Source organism: Pleurodeles waltl, chromosome 3_1 (assembly GCF_031143425.1).
Source record: "Pleurodeles waltl isolate 20211129_DDA chromosome 3_1, aPleWal1.hap1.20221129, whole genome shotgun sequence".
NCBI lineage: Eukaryota > Metazoa > Chordata > Amphibia > Caudata > Salamandridae > Pleurodeles > Pleurodeles waltl.
This window is the reverse complement of record NC_090440.1, coordinates 363,245,538-363,267,315: the sequence shown is the minus strand read 5'-3', so window position 1 is coordinate 363,267,315 and position 21,778 is coordinate 363,245,538. Positions and strand designations below refer to the sequence as shown.

The window sequence follows — 21,778 nt, the reverse complement described above, 5'->3', positions numbered from 1 at the left end:
GGAGTTGTTTATGATGAACCTCCTTGAGAGGCGTCTACCAGTTCTCTTTAACCTGCTGCGGCTCCTATCGTCACAAAGACTGCTTCAGGGTACTTTGTTGAGATTCACAACGTTTCTTCAGACTCTACTTCTCTTCACGGTATACATAAGCTTTTTCACTGGTTTAAATACATTTATGTGATCCATCATTGGTCCTGTTTGTGGGTTATCCTTGCCTTGTTTGCTCTTTTCTTGTGGACTGGATTTGTCACTTTTTTTCTTCTTGCTTGTACATGAGTATTATCTTCTAGAACGCTCTGCTGTTGAACTGGTAGATGAGGTATTGGAGCCTAATTTGTCTTCCCACAGACCTGTCCCTGGTGAACATTTCTGCTGTTTCAGTTCCATATGAAAAGAGATTCCATATGATAGTTTTGGTCCTACAGAGATTTTTCAAATTGCATATGTCTTTAGGGTTACAATGGACGATGTGATCACACCAGGTGTTGTATCTGATGAAAGGGATGTGAAACAGTTTCTTCAATGCTTTCTGAGCTTGAATATTATACTGTATTTTATAGTGAAGTTATGTACATGATTTCAGCCAATGACTGTGAAATGTTTGACTATGCACACCATTGCCTACATAGTGCTAGTACCCGTGTACAATTTTCAATTACACACAATGGCAACACTGCACAACTAGTGAGTTCCAAAACATACTAACATATTTTTCTGGGTATGATACTTCAGATCCAGTATCTTATTATTTTAAATTATCATCAACAAAAGCAAGACCGCTACTAAGTTAATTTACTCAAATTAATTTGTTTCCAAACTAGCCATTAAAGGCTACAAAATATTGCAAAGAAACAACTGATTTAAAATCAGTTTTGGGGAACAAAAAATTAGCAAATGCAAGTGGCCGAAACACCATCTGCAATATGGTTAAGAAACAGAGTTATCTATTTGCCAAGTTCCACGTTTCAGTTTACATCATGTTTGAAAATTTTCCAGTGGGCAGATTTGAGGCTTTAGGTGAGAGTTCTATAGATGAGGCGTTGGAATTACCTTTCGATTACAAACGTATGAGCTGGGAAAGGAAAGTCTTTCTCAGTGGAAGCGCTTATGAAATTTCTGTAAGCCACTCAATGATTTGTAAACAAGTGACAATGCGTGCAGTATACAATCTGGCATGTTACCTGAAGGCAGTTCCCATCTCCTCGGTTCGCCCAGTGTTTCAATTATTTTTGAACGGAAGTTACTTGATGCTGAATTAAGAAAGCTATTGTGGTATGAGAGCAGTTGTCCCTTAAGTGGGTTCCGTTACTCAAATAGTGATGTGGTGAAGTACCTCCCAACACACGAGATAAGGGTAGCAAGTTTGTTGACTTCCATTCCTACCTTTAATGTTAACTTCATCAAGCTGAGCAGACTAAGAGCACCATTGTTTCAAAAACACGTGGCACTTACATCTGCCTATGAAACCTTCTAATTGCAAGTGGCAAGATCGTCTTCCGAAATCGCTTTTAAACATCAACTTCCAAGGCACTTTGGTGAACTTGTGAATCACCATTATTGCTTCTAATCATTAATGTTTCTAACAACGTAAGTGTTGTACACTTTTCCAAGGTGTTTGGGTCTGGTTTTGTCAGCACCTTCCAGACTGTTTTCTGAGTGAGTCCATCATTTATACACTCCGTGTTTGAGTGTATTTGGAGCATATCACTTGCCTTGTCGTTAATTGGTGTGTTTTGCTACTTCTCTTTCTGTTCCAAAAAGGATGAACCATTTCAAAGCCAAACAGTGATGGAACTACCACAAGTACAACTGTGTGGCAAAAGCATAATACAGTACTTTGGCGTATCTTTGTTGGAGGAACTAAATGAAAACTGGTCTGTCTTTCTGGCAAGTATGGTTCTATTGCGTGTAGCCTGTGTTCCGCTGTCTTTGGTGCTATTCCGACTGTGCCCTGGATATGTGTCTTGCAACGCAAATGGTACTATCTATGGACATGAATCTGCTAATGTTTCTGTTGAAAGCTCATTTATGGAGTTGTCCTTTGAGACTACAATTGCTTCAGGATACCTTTTACGAGCCATCTTTCATGGATTTTGATGCTACGGGTCCAGGATTCCCTGCTTTTAGCTCACCTGCTACAGACTTTGCACAGGATGCTGCTTCACTGGGGGATGCTGAGGCTCTCGATCATGTCTCTTCCTTTGAATTACTCATCGAGGCTCTGGGGGTTGTGATGTCTGCAGGATCCATTGTAGATTCCGTTACTACTGACATCAGGGGCTCTTCCACAGACTTAAGATTGGCCCTTATTTTTCAAGCAAATTGACATGTTTTAATGGGCTCAATGGGCTTTTTGCAATGACATTATATACACATTCCTTGTAGAATATTCTTCTAGAAATATGCTGTACGAGTTGCTTGTTTAGTTAGCCTTTGCATGACATCCAATCAGTACGATCTGCTCAAAGCTAGGAAAACTGTACATGATATTCTAGTCCTTGTGTTACCCCCGTTAAGGAGACAGTTTCTAATATCTAGACACAACATTACATCAGAGCTGTGCTTACAACACAGTATAATGGCAGAGGGCACTCCAGCCACAACCGTCCTGGGATGAATGCTGTGTTCGACATGCAGCTCTGCTGGCACTGATCTACCAGCTCCCAAGAGGATTGCCATCTACAGCGCAGGTCGACTCCTGGTATGGGCTAAGGCTAATCACTTAGATCGGGCCAGGCAGAGGAGCATACCTGCTATGCTCTTAGCATAATCTTAGGGTTGGGTAGGAACCTCTAGAACAAATTTACCAACGGTGGAATTTTCATCATCTTCAAAATGTTTATTAGGCGGTTTACCTTTCTTTGTTTTATCTGCCTAATGCCTAATTGTCATATCATTCGCTTTATGCAAGATTACATTTGTTTCAATAAATGTACTGAAAACTCAGTTTTTGTGTCTTTGGCTGGGAATGCAAGAGTTGTACAACGAAAGGGCGAGAACTGTTTCCATAACTTTGCTGGGGAGTCAGAGTGTCATGTTTAGGTTGCCATAATCACCTTCCACCCTGCTAGGTTCAGGTGAGGCACTGTGAGCTAGGCAGAAATTGGGCAGACAGTTTCTAATGGTGTGGACAGACTCAGTCCTACTATCTTAGTAGAAACCGTATAACAATAGTGCAAAGTTACCATAAAACTGTTGTATCGTATGGTAATTCTGAAACATCTGTAAAAAAACATTTAATTCCTAAATTTAAATGAGTATATACATATACACTTATATTACCTAGTGGCGGCCACCACTAGGTAGTTATAGTTAGGACCATGTTTCCATAGAAAAAGCGTTTTTTGACTTACCTATATCTTTGACACCATTTGTCGAATCTTAACAAAATTTTCCAAAGAAAGTGTGCCAGTGATTCTTGTTGATCACGGAAATTTTCGGGGTGATCCACCAAGCGGGGGCCGAGAAAATAGGGGTGTCAAGAAAGTTGTGTTTGCCATTTAGATAGGACTAAAGCTCAAACCACTGGATGGAATTATACAAATTTGTCAGAAGGCTAGCTTTCGGTACGCAGACTGTGGTGCAAAACCGTTTAGTGGTTTTGAGATACTAAAGGGAAAATACATTCTGACAACGACTTCATGAAAAAAAGACGAGCTTGTGCAGGGAAATGCATAGCTCTGATTGGCTGCCAGCACGACAAACCAGTAAGTGTTGGCAGCCATCTTGGGACTCGACCCACAAAAAAAAGCCAAAAATAAATAAAAACCAAAGGGCCAGTGTAGAGTTACCCTGGCAACCTAGCTCTGGTGTTGGTATTCTGAAGCCCCCAGGCGGGCCAAGTCCCACGGGCATTGTTAATTTAATGCGAGGAGGGTGCTACCTAGCCTCCCCGCAGCCCTGGGGACCGCACTTCCCCAGGGCACTTAAGACAAACAATGCGGGGGAGTGCGCAGCCCTCCCTTTCTCCCTCCAATGGGAACCACCACCTTCCTGGGGCTATAATAAAAAGAATGAAGGGGGTCTGTTTTGGACCCCAAGCCCCGGGGGACCACCACCACCTCCCCGGTGATGTGTAACATTGGAGGGGGGCAAACCAGCCCCCCCATGAAGAGCCAATGATGGCCCTGGGGACCACCACTCACCAGGGCTGGCTATTCTGCTATGTCCTGGGGTGCCCAACCCCGTGACATAGCAGTTTGCTTTTGCTTTGTGGGTGCTGACAGCCCCCACCAAGCAAAAGCAAACAAAGTCTGCTTTCTGACAGAGGAGTTTTCATCTGTCATCACTGCACGCAAATATGCGTGCAGAGAAGACAGATGAAAACATTGCTCCCAGAAGCAGGGAGCTGCTTTCAAAAGCAGCTCCCTGCCTCTGGGAGCAACACTCACTGCTGCAGGATGCGGGGAGCCGACTAAGACCCCGGAGGACTTGAGCCCCTTCACCCCCAGTCCTGTCACTCTCCCTCTTCCATCCCGTAAAGGGATGAGAGAGAGATTGTCATTGCATGGTCTCTCCATGCAATGACTTCAAAGAGTCAGAGTATCAATATGTAGGGTTTGAATGCTACTGTTATGTTTTTATGCAAGGCAGAACAGTCTCTTCTGACCCACTGGCAACGCTCTTGGAATGTCACTCAGCAGGCTGATGGTTCAAAGCCTCAAGGCAGTGAGACCGCTATTTACTAGTGTTTATACTGTTAATCCTTCCTAGTAATGGAACATTCTCGTCTCTTTCCTCTTGAAGTGTTAGAGCTGAATGTCATAGTTATGTCTGGACAAAGCACAGTAAGGAGCACTTGTAGCCTAATGGTTAAGGTCTCAAACCCTCACATTGACAGTTGAGGGTTCTACTCCAGGTATGTCTGATCATTTCCTGCCTTTCATTTCCTTTAAACTTCAAAAGTGTAAGGTTCATACTGAAAGGTGATATCACTCTTTTTAATTTACAAATACATTTTTCTTTTCAATTCGTCCAGAAATCTCATTCTAAGTATATCATCCACCAAATCCTAAAAAACTCTCTCCCTCACTCTTTCTCTTTTTCAATCTTTCTCACACACCCATTCAGACCCTTACGCACTCACAGACCCACTCAGACCCTCGTGCACCCACTCACAGCCCCATTAAGACACTCACACACCCACTGACACCCTCAGCACCCACTCACAGACCTGCACAGACACTGGCGCACCCGCTAAGACACTGATGCATGCACTCTCACAGCCATTCAATGCCCCCAGATACACCTTCTCACACCTATTTTCACATCCAGAGAGACAGGTTGCGGCCAACTCCCGCTGTGCACGGACGAAAGGCCATGAGCAGTGTAGGGTTGGGTGGTTATAGGGGGGGTTGGTCTCAAGGCGTGGCCGATCACCACCGCGAACGGCCGGAGGCTGTATGTGGCGGTGGTTTGAGAGACATAGAATAATGAAAATTACTATATGTTAAAAAAACATGGAAATTCACTGAAAAAAACAAAGGTACAGGGAGGCTACAGTTAGGAAATAGAATTTTACAAAACTGTACAAATTCACTGAAAAAAAAATAAAGGTAATATTTACAGTAACGTTTATGGTGAAAAAAACTGTGCATGGCAGGGGAGCAAATTATACTTACCTTAGGGCACGAGTTATATTTACTCGAGAAAACTCTAGAACAGGTGAATTTCTATTATTTAAGTAAGTTTAAAATGAGAGCCTAACAAACGTCCCAGCAACTTTTTTTTTTTTTGTTAGTGAATATACACACACACACACACACACACACACACATTAAAAAAAACAAAGGTTACAGGGATGTTATAGTTAGGTTCTGACTTTGCACATACAAAAACATAGAAATTCAACAGCTATAGAGTTATCTCAAGTAATAAGAAGATAATTATTACTCGTGGGCAAAGAAACAGATCTGAAATCCACTCCCAGCGGGCGGGACCATTTTTCATGCTCCTGCTTACTGGGAGTGGACTTTATGTTTGCTCTTGCTTAGCAGGAGCTTTGAAATTGCTCCCGCAAATTGAGAGCAAAACACAGGCTTCACTGCTCGTGCTAAAGGTGGCAGGGAAACTGCTATATCCTGGGGGTGGGAACGCCAAAACAGAGGGGGACAGTTCTATGAGATCTCATCATGAGATCAGTCGGATCTGCAGGTCCTCCACGTCTCTGAATATACATTTATGTTTTTACTTTAAGAACTCCAAATCTACTAAACAGATTTGCACCAAATTACACAAAGAGATCCTTCTGGACCAAGATCTAGCTTTCTGCCAAATTTGGTGTAATTCCGTCCAGCGGTTCGGGTTGTAGTACAGTGTAAAATCCCTGTGGGAAATTGCATGGGGAAAATGTTTTTGAGATACTCCTCTTTTTCTTGACCCCCCCACTTGACAAATCACCCTGAAACATTCTAAACAGAAGCTGAATTGCGTGGTGAACTAGTTTTGAAAATTTCATGAAGCTTCATCAAATGGTGCCAAAGTTATAAAAACAAAAAACGCTTTTCATACGGAAACTAGGTCCTAACTATAAATTTATAAATAGCTCTATATCTAAATAATGCTTGTGACACCACTAATCCAATCATAAAATTATACTCAGCCCCCAATGTAATAAAGCATCACAGCTGAGTTCTAATGCCACAATGACTGTTACCACCGGCAGGTTAAAGATGTAGTAACATTACTGCCACTTGAACACTATATTACATTTATTACTCTACAAAAAACGTTTCATGTGAACTTTGTTTTGCAAACACATCAGTCACTAGCAATAAAAAATATTTATGAGCATCAGTCGCCATTCATTAATGCTGCTCCAGTTAAAGTGCGAGACCATGATTTTTTCTGTATTGATAGTCAAACTAGATTTAACTGCTACCTACTTTATATGGCATAACACGTTAAGGACTCAACACTTTAGGCTGCCTACAAATCAGTTTTATCTTCAAACGAATTACAAAATTGTTCTAAGAACACTACTTGAACATGAGAGACATTGATATCAAGTGTCTAAGCAGAGGGTGTATACATTTCAACAAATAATATGAACAAATTACTTACCTTTCAAAACTATCTTTCTAGTGGCTATTCCATCTAACAGCATCTTTCTCACCTTGTGAATAACCCTAGATGCCAAAATGGATCTGGAAGATTTTTTACAGCATAGCCCCCATGCACCTTTAGGTGTCATACTCCAGCTCTACGTATATCTCGTTCTGCCCTGAAGTGATGATCACAGCCACATAGAAGACCCAACCCTGTATAACGATGTTGGTTGCTTTCCTGGCACTGTGCGCCCGAAGACACTAAGCCCAACAATTAAACAGATATACCAGTGTGCGAATCTCTAATTTGGGATCTTTTAGGTGGAGAAAATGACAATTCCACAGAATGGGGAGCAGGGAAGGCAGTGAGAAACCTGCAGTAAGATAGAGTATCCATTAGAAAGAACACTACCAAAGGTAAGTATTTTGTTAACTGATGGATACCTACAGTGGCAGATGCCTCACCTTGTGGATAGATTCCAAAGCAGTACCTCCCGAAGGCGTGGTCCTGCGGAAGGGTTAGGATCAGAAAATCCTGCATGACTGAACGGGCAAAATGCCTTTACTGTTGAACCTCCCTGTCAGGTAAGTAGTGCTTCATGAACATGTGCACCAAAGCCCATATTGCAGCCTGGACATCCAGACCAGAATGGCAAACAAATATCCAGCAAATCCACCAGGTTGATGTGTCATCAGATTTCTGCCAAAGGCTTCGGATCTCAAACTCTCCCAGATCTGTTGGGCCCTCTTTAACTTACCCGAAGACTAGGCGTGATGAGGCCTTGTCAGAGGAACGGCCCAAAAATAGGAAAGGGTTTGCATCTGCGACTTCAAACAAGACTTAAGCAGTTTCTTTAGGTGTTCGACAACATACAACATGGGTTTACATTCACAGATCACCATCTGATTCATACGGGCACACTCCACTCACAATTTGTTAGTTGCCTGAACCTAAACATCAGATAGCTGCCAATATGCCACAGTTAGACCAATAATAGCCAAAACTGTCAAGGGGGACAATTATTATGCCACTGGTACTATTATGACATAAATGGACACAATCGTACCAGAGATAAAACCCATATGATGGGGGCTAGGATACATATTTGGTGGTCCTTGACACTAGGCATAGAGTCCAGGAAGCAACACTGTTTATTATGGAAGGACAATGTCAGACAGACACATATAAATGCAGATGAGGTTCTTCTCTGCTCTGGATCTATACCCTGCTCTCCTCAGTTCTTGGGCTGATTACGCTCCAAACTAACAAATGTTAAATCTGGCTCCTGCAGTCCGATACGTCAGTGGGTCAGCATTGGTTCCTGCTCAGGCTACTGATGCCACTCTTCTTTCACGGTCCAGTGTTCGCACATGTGGTGCAATTGATAGTGCAGGGCACAAAAAGTATTTAATCTTCTTGTATCTTAGATTGAAAGTGGATACAGATGATTATGTAGCAGACCCCCACAGGCCAACAGCGAGTGCTATCATGAGGTCCTTCGATAGGTTTGGCTGGTTGGCACTCTAAGGGTACTGGAATGAACAGTGTTGCCTTCTTTAATATGCACAGATTGACATACTGGCCTTAGCTTTACCTCTGAGAGCTACTTTGAGGGTGCTGTACATGGTTTGCATCTCAAATCAGTGACAGATCGCCAAAGGTCTGTGCGCAATTTGCAATCATTGTATGCAACCTGTCTCTTTGTATCTGGCACAAGAGCCTCATAGACATAGCATCTCTGGTCGACAAACACCCAGTAATGACGAACTGGCTGAAAGATGCCTCACCATCAGTCAAAGAGTGGTCCTAGTAAATGTATTATAAGTTGTCTCCGCGACAGTCAAAGAGTGGGCTTATTAAATTTAACAAATTAAGAGAAATTTTTTTAATGAGCGCTTGGCAGCCTCAAGCTCTCCTGATTTTTTGGGCACCCTAGAGGTAGTTCTTACTGGCTTTCACAATCCACATGAGCATTGAAAATTCGTGAATACTGAAGTGACGACAGTTTTAAACAATAAATACAGAAATAATACCAAGTGCGGTATGGAAAAGAGATGGAGACAGAAAGAAGTTAACGTTATATTTATAGGATAGGCGGTTTAAGTGAAGATACAGGTGCTGAGAATATGACAATGCAGTACGTCTATCAATCTATTGCGATATGGTGCGGTTAGTAAGTCATAAACTGAAAACAACTGTTTGATATGCAGCAGGTCATATAAATTATGAAACATTTTGAAAGCAACCAACTTGTGTGGAATCCGCCATTATAGAACAAACATCTTGGGAGACATGCAAGAACTAAATAATGAATCCTTATAAAAGGACAACTAGCGTCATTTTGATTATAGACAGAAGTAGCGCCCTTCTACATGGAAGGCAGAACAAGGACAAGGGTCGCACAGTGGCCTGTTCACATTACTTTTAATCAGTTGCTGAATATGAGAAGGTTTAGGTTCTGATGTATGGGACTGTTCGTGAAAATATCCGTGCTTTAACAGTACAAGGATTCCAATCGTCATCTCCGGGGTTCACTGCACCCAGACTTACACACACCCCTGTCCTTGTGCAGAACATTAAGGGCCTGATTTTAACCTTGGCGGACGGCGGAGGCCGTCCGCCAAGGTTCCGCCGCCAAATGACCGCACCGCAGTCACAAGACCGCGGCGGCCATTCTAACATTTCCTCTGGGCCGGCGGGCGCTCTCCAAAAGAGCGCCCGCCGGCCCAGAGGAAATGCCCCTGCAACGAGGACGCCGGCTCAGAATTGAGCCGGCGTAGTTGCAGGGGTGCGACGGGTGCAGTTTGCACCCGTCGCGTATTTCAGTGTCTGCATGGCAGACACTGAAATACTTTGCGGGGCCCTCTTATGGGGGCCCCTGCAGTGCCCATGCCATGGGCATGGGCACTGCAGGGGCCCCCAGGGGCCCCGCGGCACCCCCTACCGCCATCCTGTTCCTGGCGGGAGACCCGCCAGGAACAGGATGGCCGTAGGGGGTGTCAGAATCCCCATGGCTGCGGAGCGCGCTCCGCAGCCATGGAGGATTCCCACCAGGCAGCGGAAAGTCGGCGGGAGACCGCCGACTTTCCGCTTCTGACCGCGGCTGAACCGCCGCGGTCAGAATGCTCGTGGGAGCACCGCCAGCCTTTTGGCGGTGCTCCCGTGGTCGATGACCCCCTAAGTCTTCAACAGTGCTACCCCGGCAACAATAACATAGCCTTCCTAAAGGGATCTGGGAACAGTGTTTTAAGGGATTTTGGTTCAAAACATGGGTTATTCTCAATTTGTTCACTTAATGTCAAGAGAACTAGAGGGAACATTTACAGCCTAGTCAGTGAGAAGATACTGCAAATTAGAAATAAGATAAGGGTAGCGTATATTTACCGATCTGTACGACGAGTCCTCATCTCCGAATCCCACATGCGAAGTATGCTGAAAGTTCATAGGCTCTCCAATCATGCTTCGGTCTATTCGCCGACGCCGCTTCTAAAACATAAACGTGCAAAATACTTCATGTGTGTGGCAGGTAGAGGTCCAATTGTATTAAACACTGATTTGATTTTAACGGCAGCTCTTTTTTGAATGCCTTACTGTTAGTGGCTCCTAGCATGAGAACAGGGTTTCGTCAGTCATCGTTACAATTTTTTTTTTCTTTTTTATTTAGAGGTAGGAGCCTTGCTAAGGTCCGAGTGCTACTTCAACATTTATTAAACGAGGATCAGGTAGGAGACCTGTTAATGTGTACCAGAAGGATCAAAAACATTACTTACAATTACCTGTATTAACAAAGCAGACTTAAGGCTTCTTGAAAACACTCAAAGACCACCGACAGGCTTTATAGTTCCTCACACAGAGCAACCAGACAGTGTCCTTGTTGTATGAGGATCTTTGAAAAAATATTAAACACTGTACAGCAGAATGGTTTGTGCGCAGAGGAAAACCACTAAAATAGTTCACACTCGTTTAAATACATGATGAGATAACAATATCGTACTAATCCGAACGAACACGGGAGAAGCAGAAAACAATGTGTTATTTCATTTGACGCATAAGCTGAACAACCTCAGAGGTACATTTCGAAAAGTTTATTAAGAACAAGAGACTAAGTCCAGCAGAGGGTCAAAGCAGATTTCCAAAAAATACGGAGATTGAATCTAGTGAAAATGATCGTCGTTGTTGGAGATACTACCAATTGTATGTGTGCAGGCATGGACCATGTAGGGCGATTTTCAAATCTGCACTCCAAAAATGCAACACATACAATTCAAATACATCAGCTTGTAAATTCAACTACAGAAGAATGCAAGCATATCTCAAAACAGTTACAAAGATAGGCTTAGGTACCAAAGTATCTGCAGAACCCCATATATCCCTCAAACAGGCCAAGAAAGGAGAGCAGGTAAAAACTCAGAAGATATGTATATACTGTAAAGCATGTGTGTGAGTATTAATTTAAACACAAACGTGTGGACTGGCTGGCTCAACCAAGGGTTATTCTGTCTAAATCATATCCGGCAGACCTGTGCATTACTCAAGACGAACCTCAATAGATAGTTTCGGGGAAGTATTGAAATAACCAGGGATGAGGTTGCAAGAGCTTCTAGTATGGCCCTAAAATATCAATACATTTAGGCACCAGAGGGATGAGATTCCAACGCACTATTTATGGCCCTTTGTTTGAAATGCCTTTACGTTGGATATCGGGGTGGATTTTAGGCACTAGATGCTGGAAATAAGCTTGTGGACACATCTGACCAATGCTCGAATAAGAGCGCTGTCCTTATTACAGAAGGCTTTGTAACAATTGATTTTCTCAATCTTCAAAAAAATTAAGTACAGGCAATGTCGGCGGTTCCCAGTATTTGCGATTCTACTGATTCATTTGCTGTAAATAAAATTTAACTTTTACGATTATTCTTGGGCTAAACAGAAGGTACGCAATTACAATATTCTCCTAGATGCTAATCGTAAAATCATACTTCCTAGCAATATTTAACTTGTGATACATACGAAAATGAAATATATACATTAAATCACATATTAAATGAATACGTTGCTATTTATGCTGACTTGTGAGCAACCTAGTATTTTTAACATTTGCATCATGTCATTGTTTTCGTTCTTCAATGGCGCTATTTCAATTGTACCTTGCAATGATTTTAATTGCTCTTGTAATAACAGAAATAAATTATGAGATATAAACGACACAAAAGTGTGTTCTGAAGGTCTCTCTCTAAACACATGAAGGTCATGCCCATAAGCGACAAAAATATCGTTAGCTATGTCCAAGAAATATTTGGTAAACGTGAGTACAACCAGTGGGAATTAGTGCCTGGCACTGCAGCGTACAAACATCTCAGCAGTGAGGCTACCAAGAAAACTTTCCACGATATTCTTTACTAAATTCAACTTTTTGTTGAATCCACTTTCACCTATTCTTTTTTAATTAAGAAACTGCATACAGGGTAAAATGAGTAAATTCCTCATAACACATACTATACAAAGGGTGTACACGCAGATATTATATTTCCCTCTAGGAAACATGATTCAGTGCTACAAAACACAAAGGCCCTGTCTGCACTTAGGTAAATAAGAATCACTGTGTTTGGTGAACTGATCGAACTATATTATATAATAATCACTCTCCTATACCTAAAATGCATAGTTAAGTAATTCCCAAAAATATAAATAAATTATTGTCCACAAACTTATCAGGCCAAGCTTAAAATATTCCATTCATAGACACCAGATCGTGGCATGTTTAAGAGGGAACCCCTTTGTAACCTCCATCAACAGGAACTCATCCATGCCACAGGGCGACTCCCCAACTGTCCATGTGTCTGTATTCCTGCATTTTCGTGCACTGTTACATTGAGCCAGGAGCAACCAAAAGTTGATCATTGGACTTGATCTACTTGGTGAGCTCCAAGTCTTCAGCAAACCCAAGTAGCTAGACACAATGGGTTAGAAACTGGTGTCAGTACAACACCTCTAACAAGACTGTGGTGACTTCTTCCCAGAAGACCTGAATCTCTGTACACTCCCAAATCATATATGGAAATCATCCTTATGTGAGAGACACTTGGAAAAATTAGGAAAATACCTCTGCTACATTTGCAGAGCTTGTCTTTAGCAGAATTCACTCAATGCAAGTAACGCTACTTGCTCTGCCAGAGCGTGGACACTATGGACACTTCTTTCAGAACCATGTTGTCATCTGTCAATAGCTCTAAATTCGGTTCACATTCACCTGCACTTACACCCGCTTCCCTTAACACCTGTAGATGAATAAAAAAAGTTGGGGGCATGAATTATCGGTTTTTGTGAACTCAAGATAATCTTATTACTGCTTAACCTGTCTATGGTAAGTTTCCCCAAGCCTGTGGCATAGCACACAGTTTTAAAATTAAATCCTTTGTATGTCTGATGTGGTGCTTTGTTTATTGCGCAATTTACAACAATTCACATTTCAATTTCATGATGAGGTGCCAGCTGCCAAGACACCAATAATTAATTGGATGAGGAATGCAACCACTGTTATGATTTGGCCCCAAATGGTAAGTTAAAAGATGCAACTGAAGACTTATTTAGGAAATCTTAATAGTGGAGTATCTTATTATCACGACTGGGGAGGCAATTTAAGTGTTTATATACAGGGTGAGGCTATATCTAGTATAAGACAACTGAATGGAACAATCTGAACTATATGAAAACCTCTAACATAGAACTAAGAAGCATTATTGACAATGCGTGAAACAAATCACACTGGTGATGTCAAGCAATGGTGATATTACTTTTGATAAACTTTTTATCAATAAATATTCTCAGGAGTGTTACACAAAACTATCAGCACAATTTACGTTTAGAGCTAGAACAAGTTCCAGATTTTTTTATGGGGTTGAATTACACCACATTTGAAAAGGTGCTTGGGATAGGACCAAAACAATAAATAAAGCTGATGGTACGAGAAATTAGGCTATTGTTTCCACTCAAGCTTGCTCTGCTCCTGCTTCAATAGGCACTGCACAGCAGGGTCCACATCAAGATGTAAGCAACTATTACAGCCTTACTGAAATCTTGGCAAAGAAAGGAGGTCATCTAATATGTTGTTATCAAAGTTAAATACAGATATCAAAATACTGATTGCAGACAAGATTTTTTAAGAGGATAAATAGAGAGATACCTGTGCTGATCAGGGTAAATATATTCCAAACAAATAAAGCAATGAATCTCGGTAGATGCCTTAAGATGATGATTTAAGCAGTTACCTGACAATATAAACCAAAACCTGTCCTGCTGGTTTGAAGATGCGGTGCAAAGGACAATAACCACTGTATGCTTCAACTTCTTTAACCCCTTCGCTGCCAGGCCTTTTCCCCCTCCTGTGCCAGGCCTTTTTTTGCCTATTTGGGGAAGTTCTCGCTTAGGCCCTCATAACTTTTTGTCCACATAAGCTAACCAAGCCAAATTTGCGTCCTTTTTTTCCAACATCCTAGGGATTCTAGAGGTACCCAGACTTTGTGGGTTCCCCTGAAGGAGGCCAAGAAATTAGCAAAAATACAGTGAAAAGTTCGTTTTTTTCAAAAAAATGGGAAAAAGTGGCTGCAGAAGAAGGCTTGTGGTTTTTCCCCTGAAAATGGCATCAACAAAGGGTTTGCGGTGCTAAACTCACCAGCTTCCCAGCTTTCAGGAACAGGCAGACTTGAATCAGAAAACCCAATTTTCCAACACAAATTTGCCATTTTACTGGGACATACCCCATTTTTACAATTTTTTGTGCTTTCAGCCTCCTTCCAGTCAGTGACAGAAATGGGCATGAAACCAATGCTGGATCCCAGAAACCTAAACATTTCTGAAAAGCAGACAAAATTCTGAATTCAGCAAGGGGTCATTTGTGTAGATCCTACAAAAGGTTTCCTACAGAAAATAATAACTGAAAAAGAAAAATATTGAAATTGAGGTGAAAAAAACAAATTTTTCTCTACGTTTTACTCTGTAACTTTTTCCTGCAATGTCAGATTATCAAAAGCAATATACTGTTACGTCTGCTGGACTCCTCTGGTTGCGGGGATATATAGGGCTTGTAGGTTCATCAAGAACTCTAGGTACCGAGAGCCAATAAATGAGCTGTACCCTGCAGTGCGTTTTCATTCTATACCAGGTATACAGCAATTCATTTGCTGAAATATAAAGAGTAAAAAATAGCTATCAAGAAAACCTTTGTATTTCCAAAAAGGGCACAAGATAAGGTGTTGAGGAGCAGTGGTTATTTGCACATCTCTGAATTCCGGGGTGACCATACTAGCATGTGAATTACAGGGCATTTCTCAAATAGAGGTCTTTTTTACACACTCTCCTATATTTGTAAGGAAAAAATGTAGAGAAAGACAAGGGGCAATAACACTTGTTTTGCTAATCTATGTTCCCCCAAGTCTCCCGATAAAAATGATACCTCACTTGTGTGGGTAGGCCTAGCGCCCGCGACAGGAAATGCCCCAAAACGCAACGTGGATACATCCCATTTTTTTTAAAGAAAACAGAGGTGTTTTTTGCAAAGTGCTTACCTGTAGATTTTGGCCTCTAGCTCAGCCGGCACCTAGGGAAACCTACCAAACCTGTGCATTTTTGAAAACTAGACACCTAGGGGAATCTAAGATGGGGTAACTTGTGGGGCTCTGACCATGTTCTGTTACCCAGAATCCTTTGCAAACCTCAAAATGTGGCTAAAAAAACACATTTTCCTCACATTTTGGTGACAAAGTTCTGGAATCGGAGAGGAGCCACAAATTTCCTTCCACCCAGCGTTCCCCTAAGTCTCCCGATAAAAATGATACCTCACTTGTGTGGGTAGGACTAGCGCCCACAAAAGGAAATGTCCCAAAACACAACGTGGACACACCACATTTTTTCATAGAAAGCAGTGCCTACCTGTGGATTTTGGCCTCTAGCTCAGCCGGCACCAGGGGAAACCTAGCAAACCATCGCATTTTTGAAAACTAGAAACCCAGGGGAATCCAAGATGGGGTGACTTGCGGGGCTCTGACCAGGTTATGTTACCCAGAATCCTTTGCAAACATCAAAATTTGGCCGAAAAAACACTTTTTCCTCTCATTTCGGTGACAGAAAGTTCTGGAATCTGAGAGGAGCCACTCATTTCCTTCCACCCAGCGTTCCCCTAAGTCTCTCAATAAAAATGGTACCTCACTTCTGTGGGTAGGCCTAGCGCCCACGAAAGGAAATGGCCCAAAACACAACGTGGACACAACATATTTTTTCACAGAAAACAGAGGTGTTTTTTGCAAAGTGCCTACCTGTGGATTTTGGCCTCTAGCTCAGCCGGCCCCAGGGGGGGCAGAAATGCCCTAAAATAAATTTGACCCCCACCCCCCCACAAACCCCCCCTGCCCAGGAGCGACCCTTGCCTACGGGGTCACTCCCCCTGCGTGACATTGGCGCCAAAAAACAAATCCCCGGTGCCTAGTGGTTTCTGCCCCCTTGGGGGCAGATTGACCTAAAATCGACCAATCTGCCCCAAGGGGGGCAGACATGGTCTACATACAATTTGCCCCCCAGGGGAGCGACCCTTGCCTAATGGGTCGCTCCCCACCTCTAAAAAAACAAACAAAAAAAAAAACAAAAAAAAAAAATTGCCCTGCCGCCTAGAGGTTTCTGCCCCCGGGGGGGGGCAGAAATGGCCTAAAATAATTCCCCCCCCCCAGGGAGCGACCCTTGCCTAAGGGGTCGCTCCCCTTGCGTGAAATTCACGCAAAGAAAAAAAAACTCCCTGGTGTCTAGTGGTTTCTGCCCCCCTTGGGGGCAGATTGGCTTCATCAAAATAGGCCAATCTGCCCCCGGGGGGGGGGGGGGCAGAAATGGCCTAAATATAATTTGCCCCCTAGGGGAGCGACCCTTGCCTAAGGGGTCGCTCCCCACCTAAAAAAAACAAAAAAACATTAAAAAAAAAAATGATCCCTGGTGCCTAGAGGTTTCTGCCGCCTTCACGAAAAATGCCCCCCCCTCCCCCCCCCCCCCGGGAGCGACCCTTGCCCAAGGGGTCGCTCCCTTTTGTCACTTTCTGAAAAGAAAAAAAAATCCCTGGTGTCTAGTGGGGTTTCAAAAGCCGGATTGCAAGCAATCCGGCTTTTGAAACCCTGGGAGAGACTTCAAAGGGAAGGAAATACATTTCCTTCCCTTTGAAGCCCCTCTGGGCCTCCCCCACGTGATTGAAAGAGAAGCAGAGCTTCCAGCGCGATGGGGGAGGCCCCTGTGACAAATCAGCGCGCGCTCGCTGACGTCACAGGGGGGTGGGGGAGGGTCGGGGTGGAAGGGGAAGGTCTTCCCCTTCCATCCCCGCCTTGGGGGGGAGGGGGTTGCACAGGGGGGGCGCGCTAGCGCTCCCCCAAGTTCCTGTGTGCCTTGGACGAGGTCACCTCGTCCAAGGCACACGGGAACTGTCGCCTTGGACGAGGTGACCTCGTCCAAGGCACAGAACGGGTTAAACATTTGTGCATTCACAACTTCCAAGATCACCCTCAATCTGAATTAAATATGAGATCTTTGGGGAAATGGTAAAACTTTGGGCGACAATACCCTTTCTTACGACAGGCCAGATTTTCAATAAGTAAAATGATTAAGTTGACACCTCTACTGTACTTGTTTCTGTGCCTCCAGTTATTGCTACTATAGTCAATATTGAAGATCATAGACAAATTCCAATTTTTCTTTTTTGTTTAAACAAATCAGAGTGTTGCTGGTAATTATAAAAAAATTCTGACTAGAGATTATTAGAGCAGTAATCTTCTGTCGATATTCAGCAGCACAGGTGTAATACAGAGAGCACTGGCTAAATGGAGACCCAGGTGCCACAAAAGAGGTTGCCAGGAACCGGATGATGCACTGTACAGCTCAGACAAGAAGACTAAGTCCATCAGATTGAATTAAGACCAAGATTTGAAAGCTGCCTAAAAATAAAAAGGAGCCAAAATATCCCACATTTCAGAGAAGCCACATAATTTTCTCAATATTAATATTAAATAGGAGTGTGGCTTGAGCTGGCTAGAAATTCTGAAAAGTATTTAAAAATGGAAAGATAACTGGTGAAGAAGATGTGCTACTTACTTAATGAACAGACATTTAAAGATTTCATAGTATGATACCCACCTATTTGGTAAATCCTATCCATACATGAACATTTAAGTAGTGCTAGGGCCAAAATTCCCAAAAATCCCCCAAAAACCTCAAGAGCTTGTACTCATGAAAGGATCACACGATTCCTGAGAATGCAAGAAAAGGAGGTGATCTACAGGATCTGCTTGTCCCCTAGTGAGTAGATATATTTCAACCAAAGACATCACCACATATACCAGGCACAGACATAATCAATGATATGCATTTTGGTTTGGATACTCTTTTCCAGTAAAATACTTGGAAATCTGATATGCTTATCTCTGGCGTGCTAAATAAGCATGTAGATGCCAAGAGAAGAGCCAAGGTCATTGCTCAAGGCCGGGACCAAAACTGTAGAGTTTGAAAACAATAAAAAATTGAGCAAAATAGTCCAGCTTTGATCCTGTTAATGTGGATGGTTCTGCTTGGAAGAAACACTTTCTGGTGCCCCAAGATGCTAGCCAGGAGTGGATGACCAACATGATGAATCTGATTATGGATCCTACTCAACATTATAGATCAGGGACAGCAAAGGCATTACCTAGTGTGGTGACTGTAAAAAACAGGTTTTCCTTTAAGCATGTTTATTTATAGCAGGACCTCTGTGGTGTTCCATGAAGCTCAGCAGCAACTGCCTCCCTAAGGAAACCCACATGAGGCGACAAACCTAAACATTCTATTTAAGGTTGAAAAACTCTCAAAGCAACAACTCATCCCTTTCCTTCAAACATGGGAAAGCTTGCAAATTAACAAAGAAAGTGGTTTTCATCAGGAGATAAAAACATTTTCATATATATTAATGAAATTTAAAGCCATCACTGTACATAAACACTTTACTTTTCATAGTCTCTTAACCATGCAAGACATGTCCTAGATTTCTGAAACTCATGGCACCTATAGTTTCCTTGGGCTACTTCTCTACCAGAGTCCTTCATCCTTGCAGTCAACCCAGCATCTCCAGAATCACCTTCACCACCTATCATGCGATACCCTAATCTCAACATGCAAAACTCTCCCTTCATTTCTCCATCTGTCCTCAACATCCAACCATTGCAGCCATACTGGTCCTCCTCCTCCTCATTTACATCTACTTTGCACGTACCTTTCTTCTGATACAATGGAACTTACCTTAAGTTCATATCTGTCCATTCTCAAGCTCCAGCCACTTGACATTGGCAAGTTTGACTAGGAATGGTCCGTTAGGTTTGACAATGTAACAAATGTTTTCCCGATTTAACGGAGACCCAATCACCCACTCAATCATCTTGCAACCATTTCTACTTGATGTCTTTTTGCTCCTCATCAACATTATTACTTTCTGCCAATTCCTTCAGCTAACAAGGTACCATACATGCTCCACCTTTTTTATCCATCTTACTTAAAAATTGAGTCACAGCAGTCCAATCGTTCACAGTGCTGCGAAACGCCCATACCAAGTCTGTCATAGACTCTTCAGCCTCGATTTCACTTTTAACTGCCAATCCCAATGTCCCTTTTAGCAAACTATTCACCCTTTCCAGTTAACCATTGGATTGGGAGTCCTGATACGTGTAATAGCATATTTTGCTAGAAACTTCTTTATCTGGATGGAGAACAACTGTGTGCCATTATCTGTGACCAGATACAGAGGCACTCCTTCCATCACAAACAACTTCTTCAAGATTCGTATGCTGCTATTTGTGGTAATCTTATTCAAGAAAAACACTTTCAATCACTTGGAATGCATGTCTACAATAACAAGTGCAAATCGTTGCTACCAACATACTAAAATGACCAACAAAGTCCATAAAGTCTTTACCCATGGTGCACCAGGATCCTCAATGTGCTGTACACACATACCCATGTTCAGTATTTTCATATCCTCTTTAATACATTTCAGCCAACCATCTATTCTAGATATTTCTGCCTCCACGCTAGCAACCACAATCTATCTTTAAGCCTTTTTTATTTTAACCATAGTTTGTCCTAAATGACGTTGGTGTGCCAAAGTATTCAATTAATTCACTACACCATAAGGAGGCACAAACCTATCTCCTTTCATCACCACCTGACTGCTATAATATTTCCTTCAACTCGTCCACGATATTGCAGTATGGCCCAGCACTCACTGCTACTAAACTGTTTATATGTTCCGCCTCACATTTTCTTACTTTTTTCATTCTTTCATCCATTTCCACTTCAGCAACCAAATCTGTTTTGGTAATTGCATCATACAACTCTTCAGTAGTTTTCACTGTGTGAACTGCTCCGAACAGACAGGTAATTAAAAGTTCAACTTTAAGGAGCAATTTATTGACTGCTGAGATCTGCATTATCATAGAGATGGTCTTGCTCAGAGCAGGAAATGAACAGTAGACTTGCCATAGCTGGTTTACCCATTTGAAATTTGAGCTGCAAAGTCTTAACTATTAGTTTTGTATCTCACTGGGAAAGAAACAAACTGTATTAATATAGGTGGACAATAATAGCAAGGCACCTTCAATATACGTGCTATAAAATCCTAGAGACTATCAATTGTTTTAATATAGTGATTGGTCTTGAAAAAGGTGGGCTAAAGCTCAAGGACCCACCAAAATGCTGCATCGATACAATAATTTTTTAATTTTTTTTTATTGCATACAGCTGTGTCTAGACCAAATATTTTTTATGCTGTATCTAGTCCAATGGATGATGAACTATATTAAATTTCACTAGTATTTTATGTATATTTTATCAAATATTTATGAGATCCTACATATTGTGGTTGGAGCATAACTGGTTTTTGTTTGAGATTGAAGTTATATATGTTGTTTTGTGTTGGTAACCAAGCATCAACATAGGGTAAGTTTGGATTTTAACAATAAGTCCAGGGGGAGAAAAAAAACATTTGTATTGGTTTGGCTGAACTCTATCGTCTGTGCCTTTATAAAAGGGGTCACTCTCCAAATTGTTGACGGCTGACAATACCAGCGCTATATATACACACACTAGTGGATTCTCAAAATCTGGGTAAGATTCCCCTTGTGATTCAAATCAAACATCATCTCTATGTAAAGATTCTCAATCAGATTCAGCCTACGCTTCAACTACAGCACCCTCTTCTCCAATACCAAGTGTTGAGCACAATAATTCTGTGAAATTTTTATTGATTCCTGTCTTTCTCAATTAACCTGGAGAACAAATGCATTTAGTGTCTACAGTGGCAATGATGCCAGCTCCACCTGGGTTACCTTTTGTAGGTCGACAATGTTCTTTGTAAACTCCAAATAAAGCACATACAATCTGACTGAAATTACTATTCAGAAGCAACCTCCTTAGCTGATTTGTGCAAGGTTCTTACAGTGCTCATGAAATAAAAATTGTCTGTGTAACTCAAATCTGCAGCAATATAGGACTGCAAAGAAGGCTTTCGCCTAATCCTTCTATCCAAGGAAAAGAACTTTTGCCGAAGGGCAATATTTTAAATGTCAGTACAAGTCTGAAGAAAAAAAAAACAGTTTGCCTATAGTTGTTGCACAGAAAGAAAACAAATAAGGTGCCTAATGATAAGGTAGGAGTTGTTTTGATAAGCGCACACACAAGTAAA

At 42.1% G+C, this 21,778-nt stretch overlaps 1 protein-coding gene across 1 annotated transcript in view; it reads right to left on the bottom strand.

The window, feature by feature from the left end:
- Positions 1 to 21,778, bottom strand: part of LOC138284101 (CDC42 small effector protein 2-B-like) — a 228,308-nt gene that overhangs the window by 68,168 nt on the left and 138,362 nt on the right. The window contains exon 3 of the mRNA XM_069222532.1: positions 10,432 to 10,533. Coding sequence (XP_069078633.1) covers positions 10,432 to 10,533 — 102 coding nt within the window. The remainder of the gene's footprint in view (positions 1 to 10,431; positions 10,534 to 21,778) is intronic.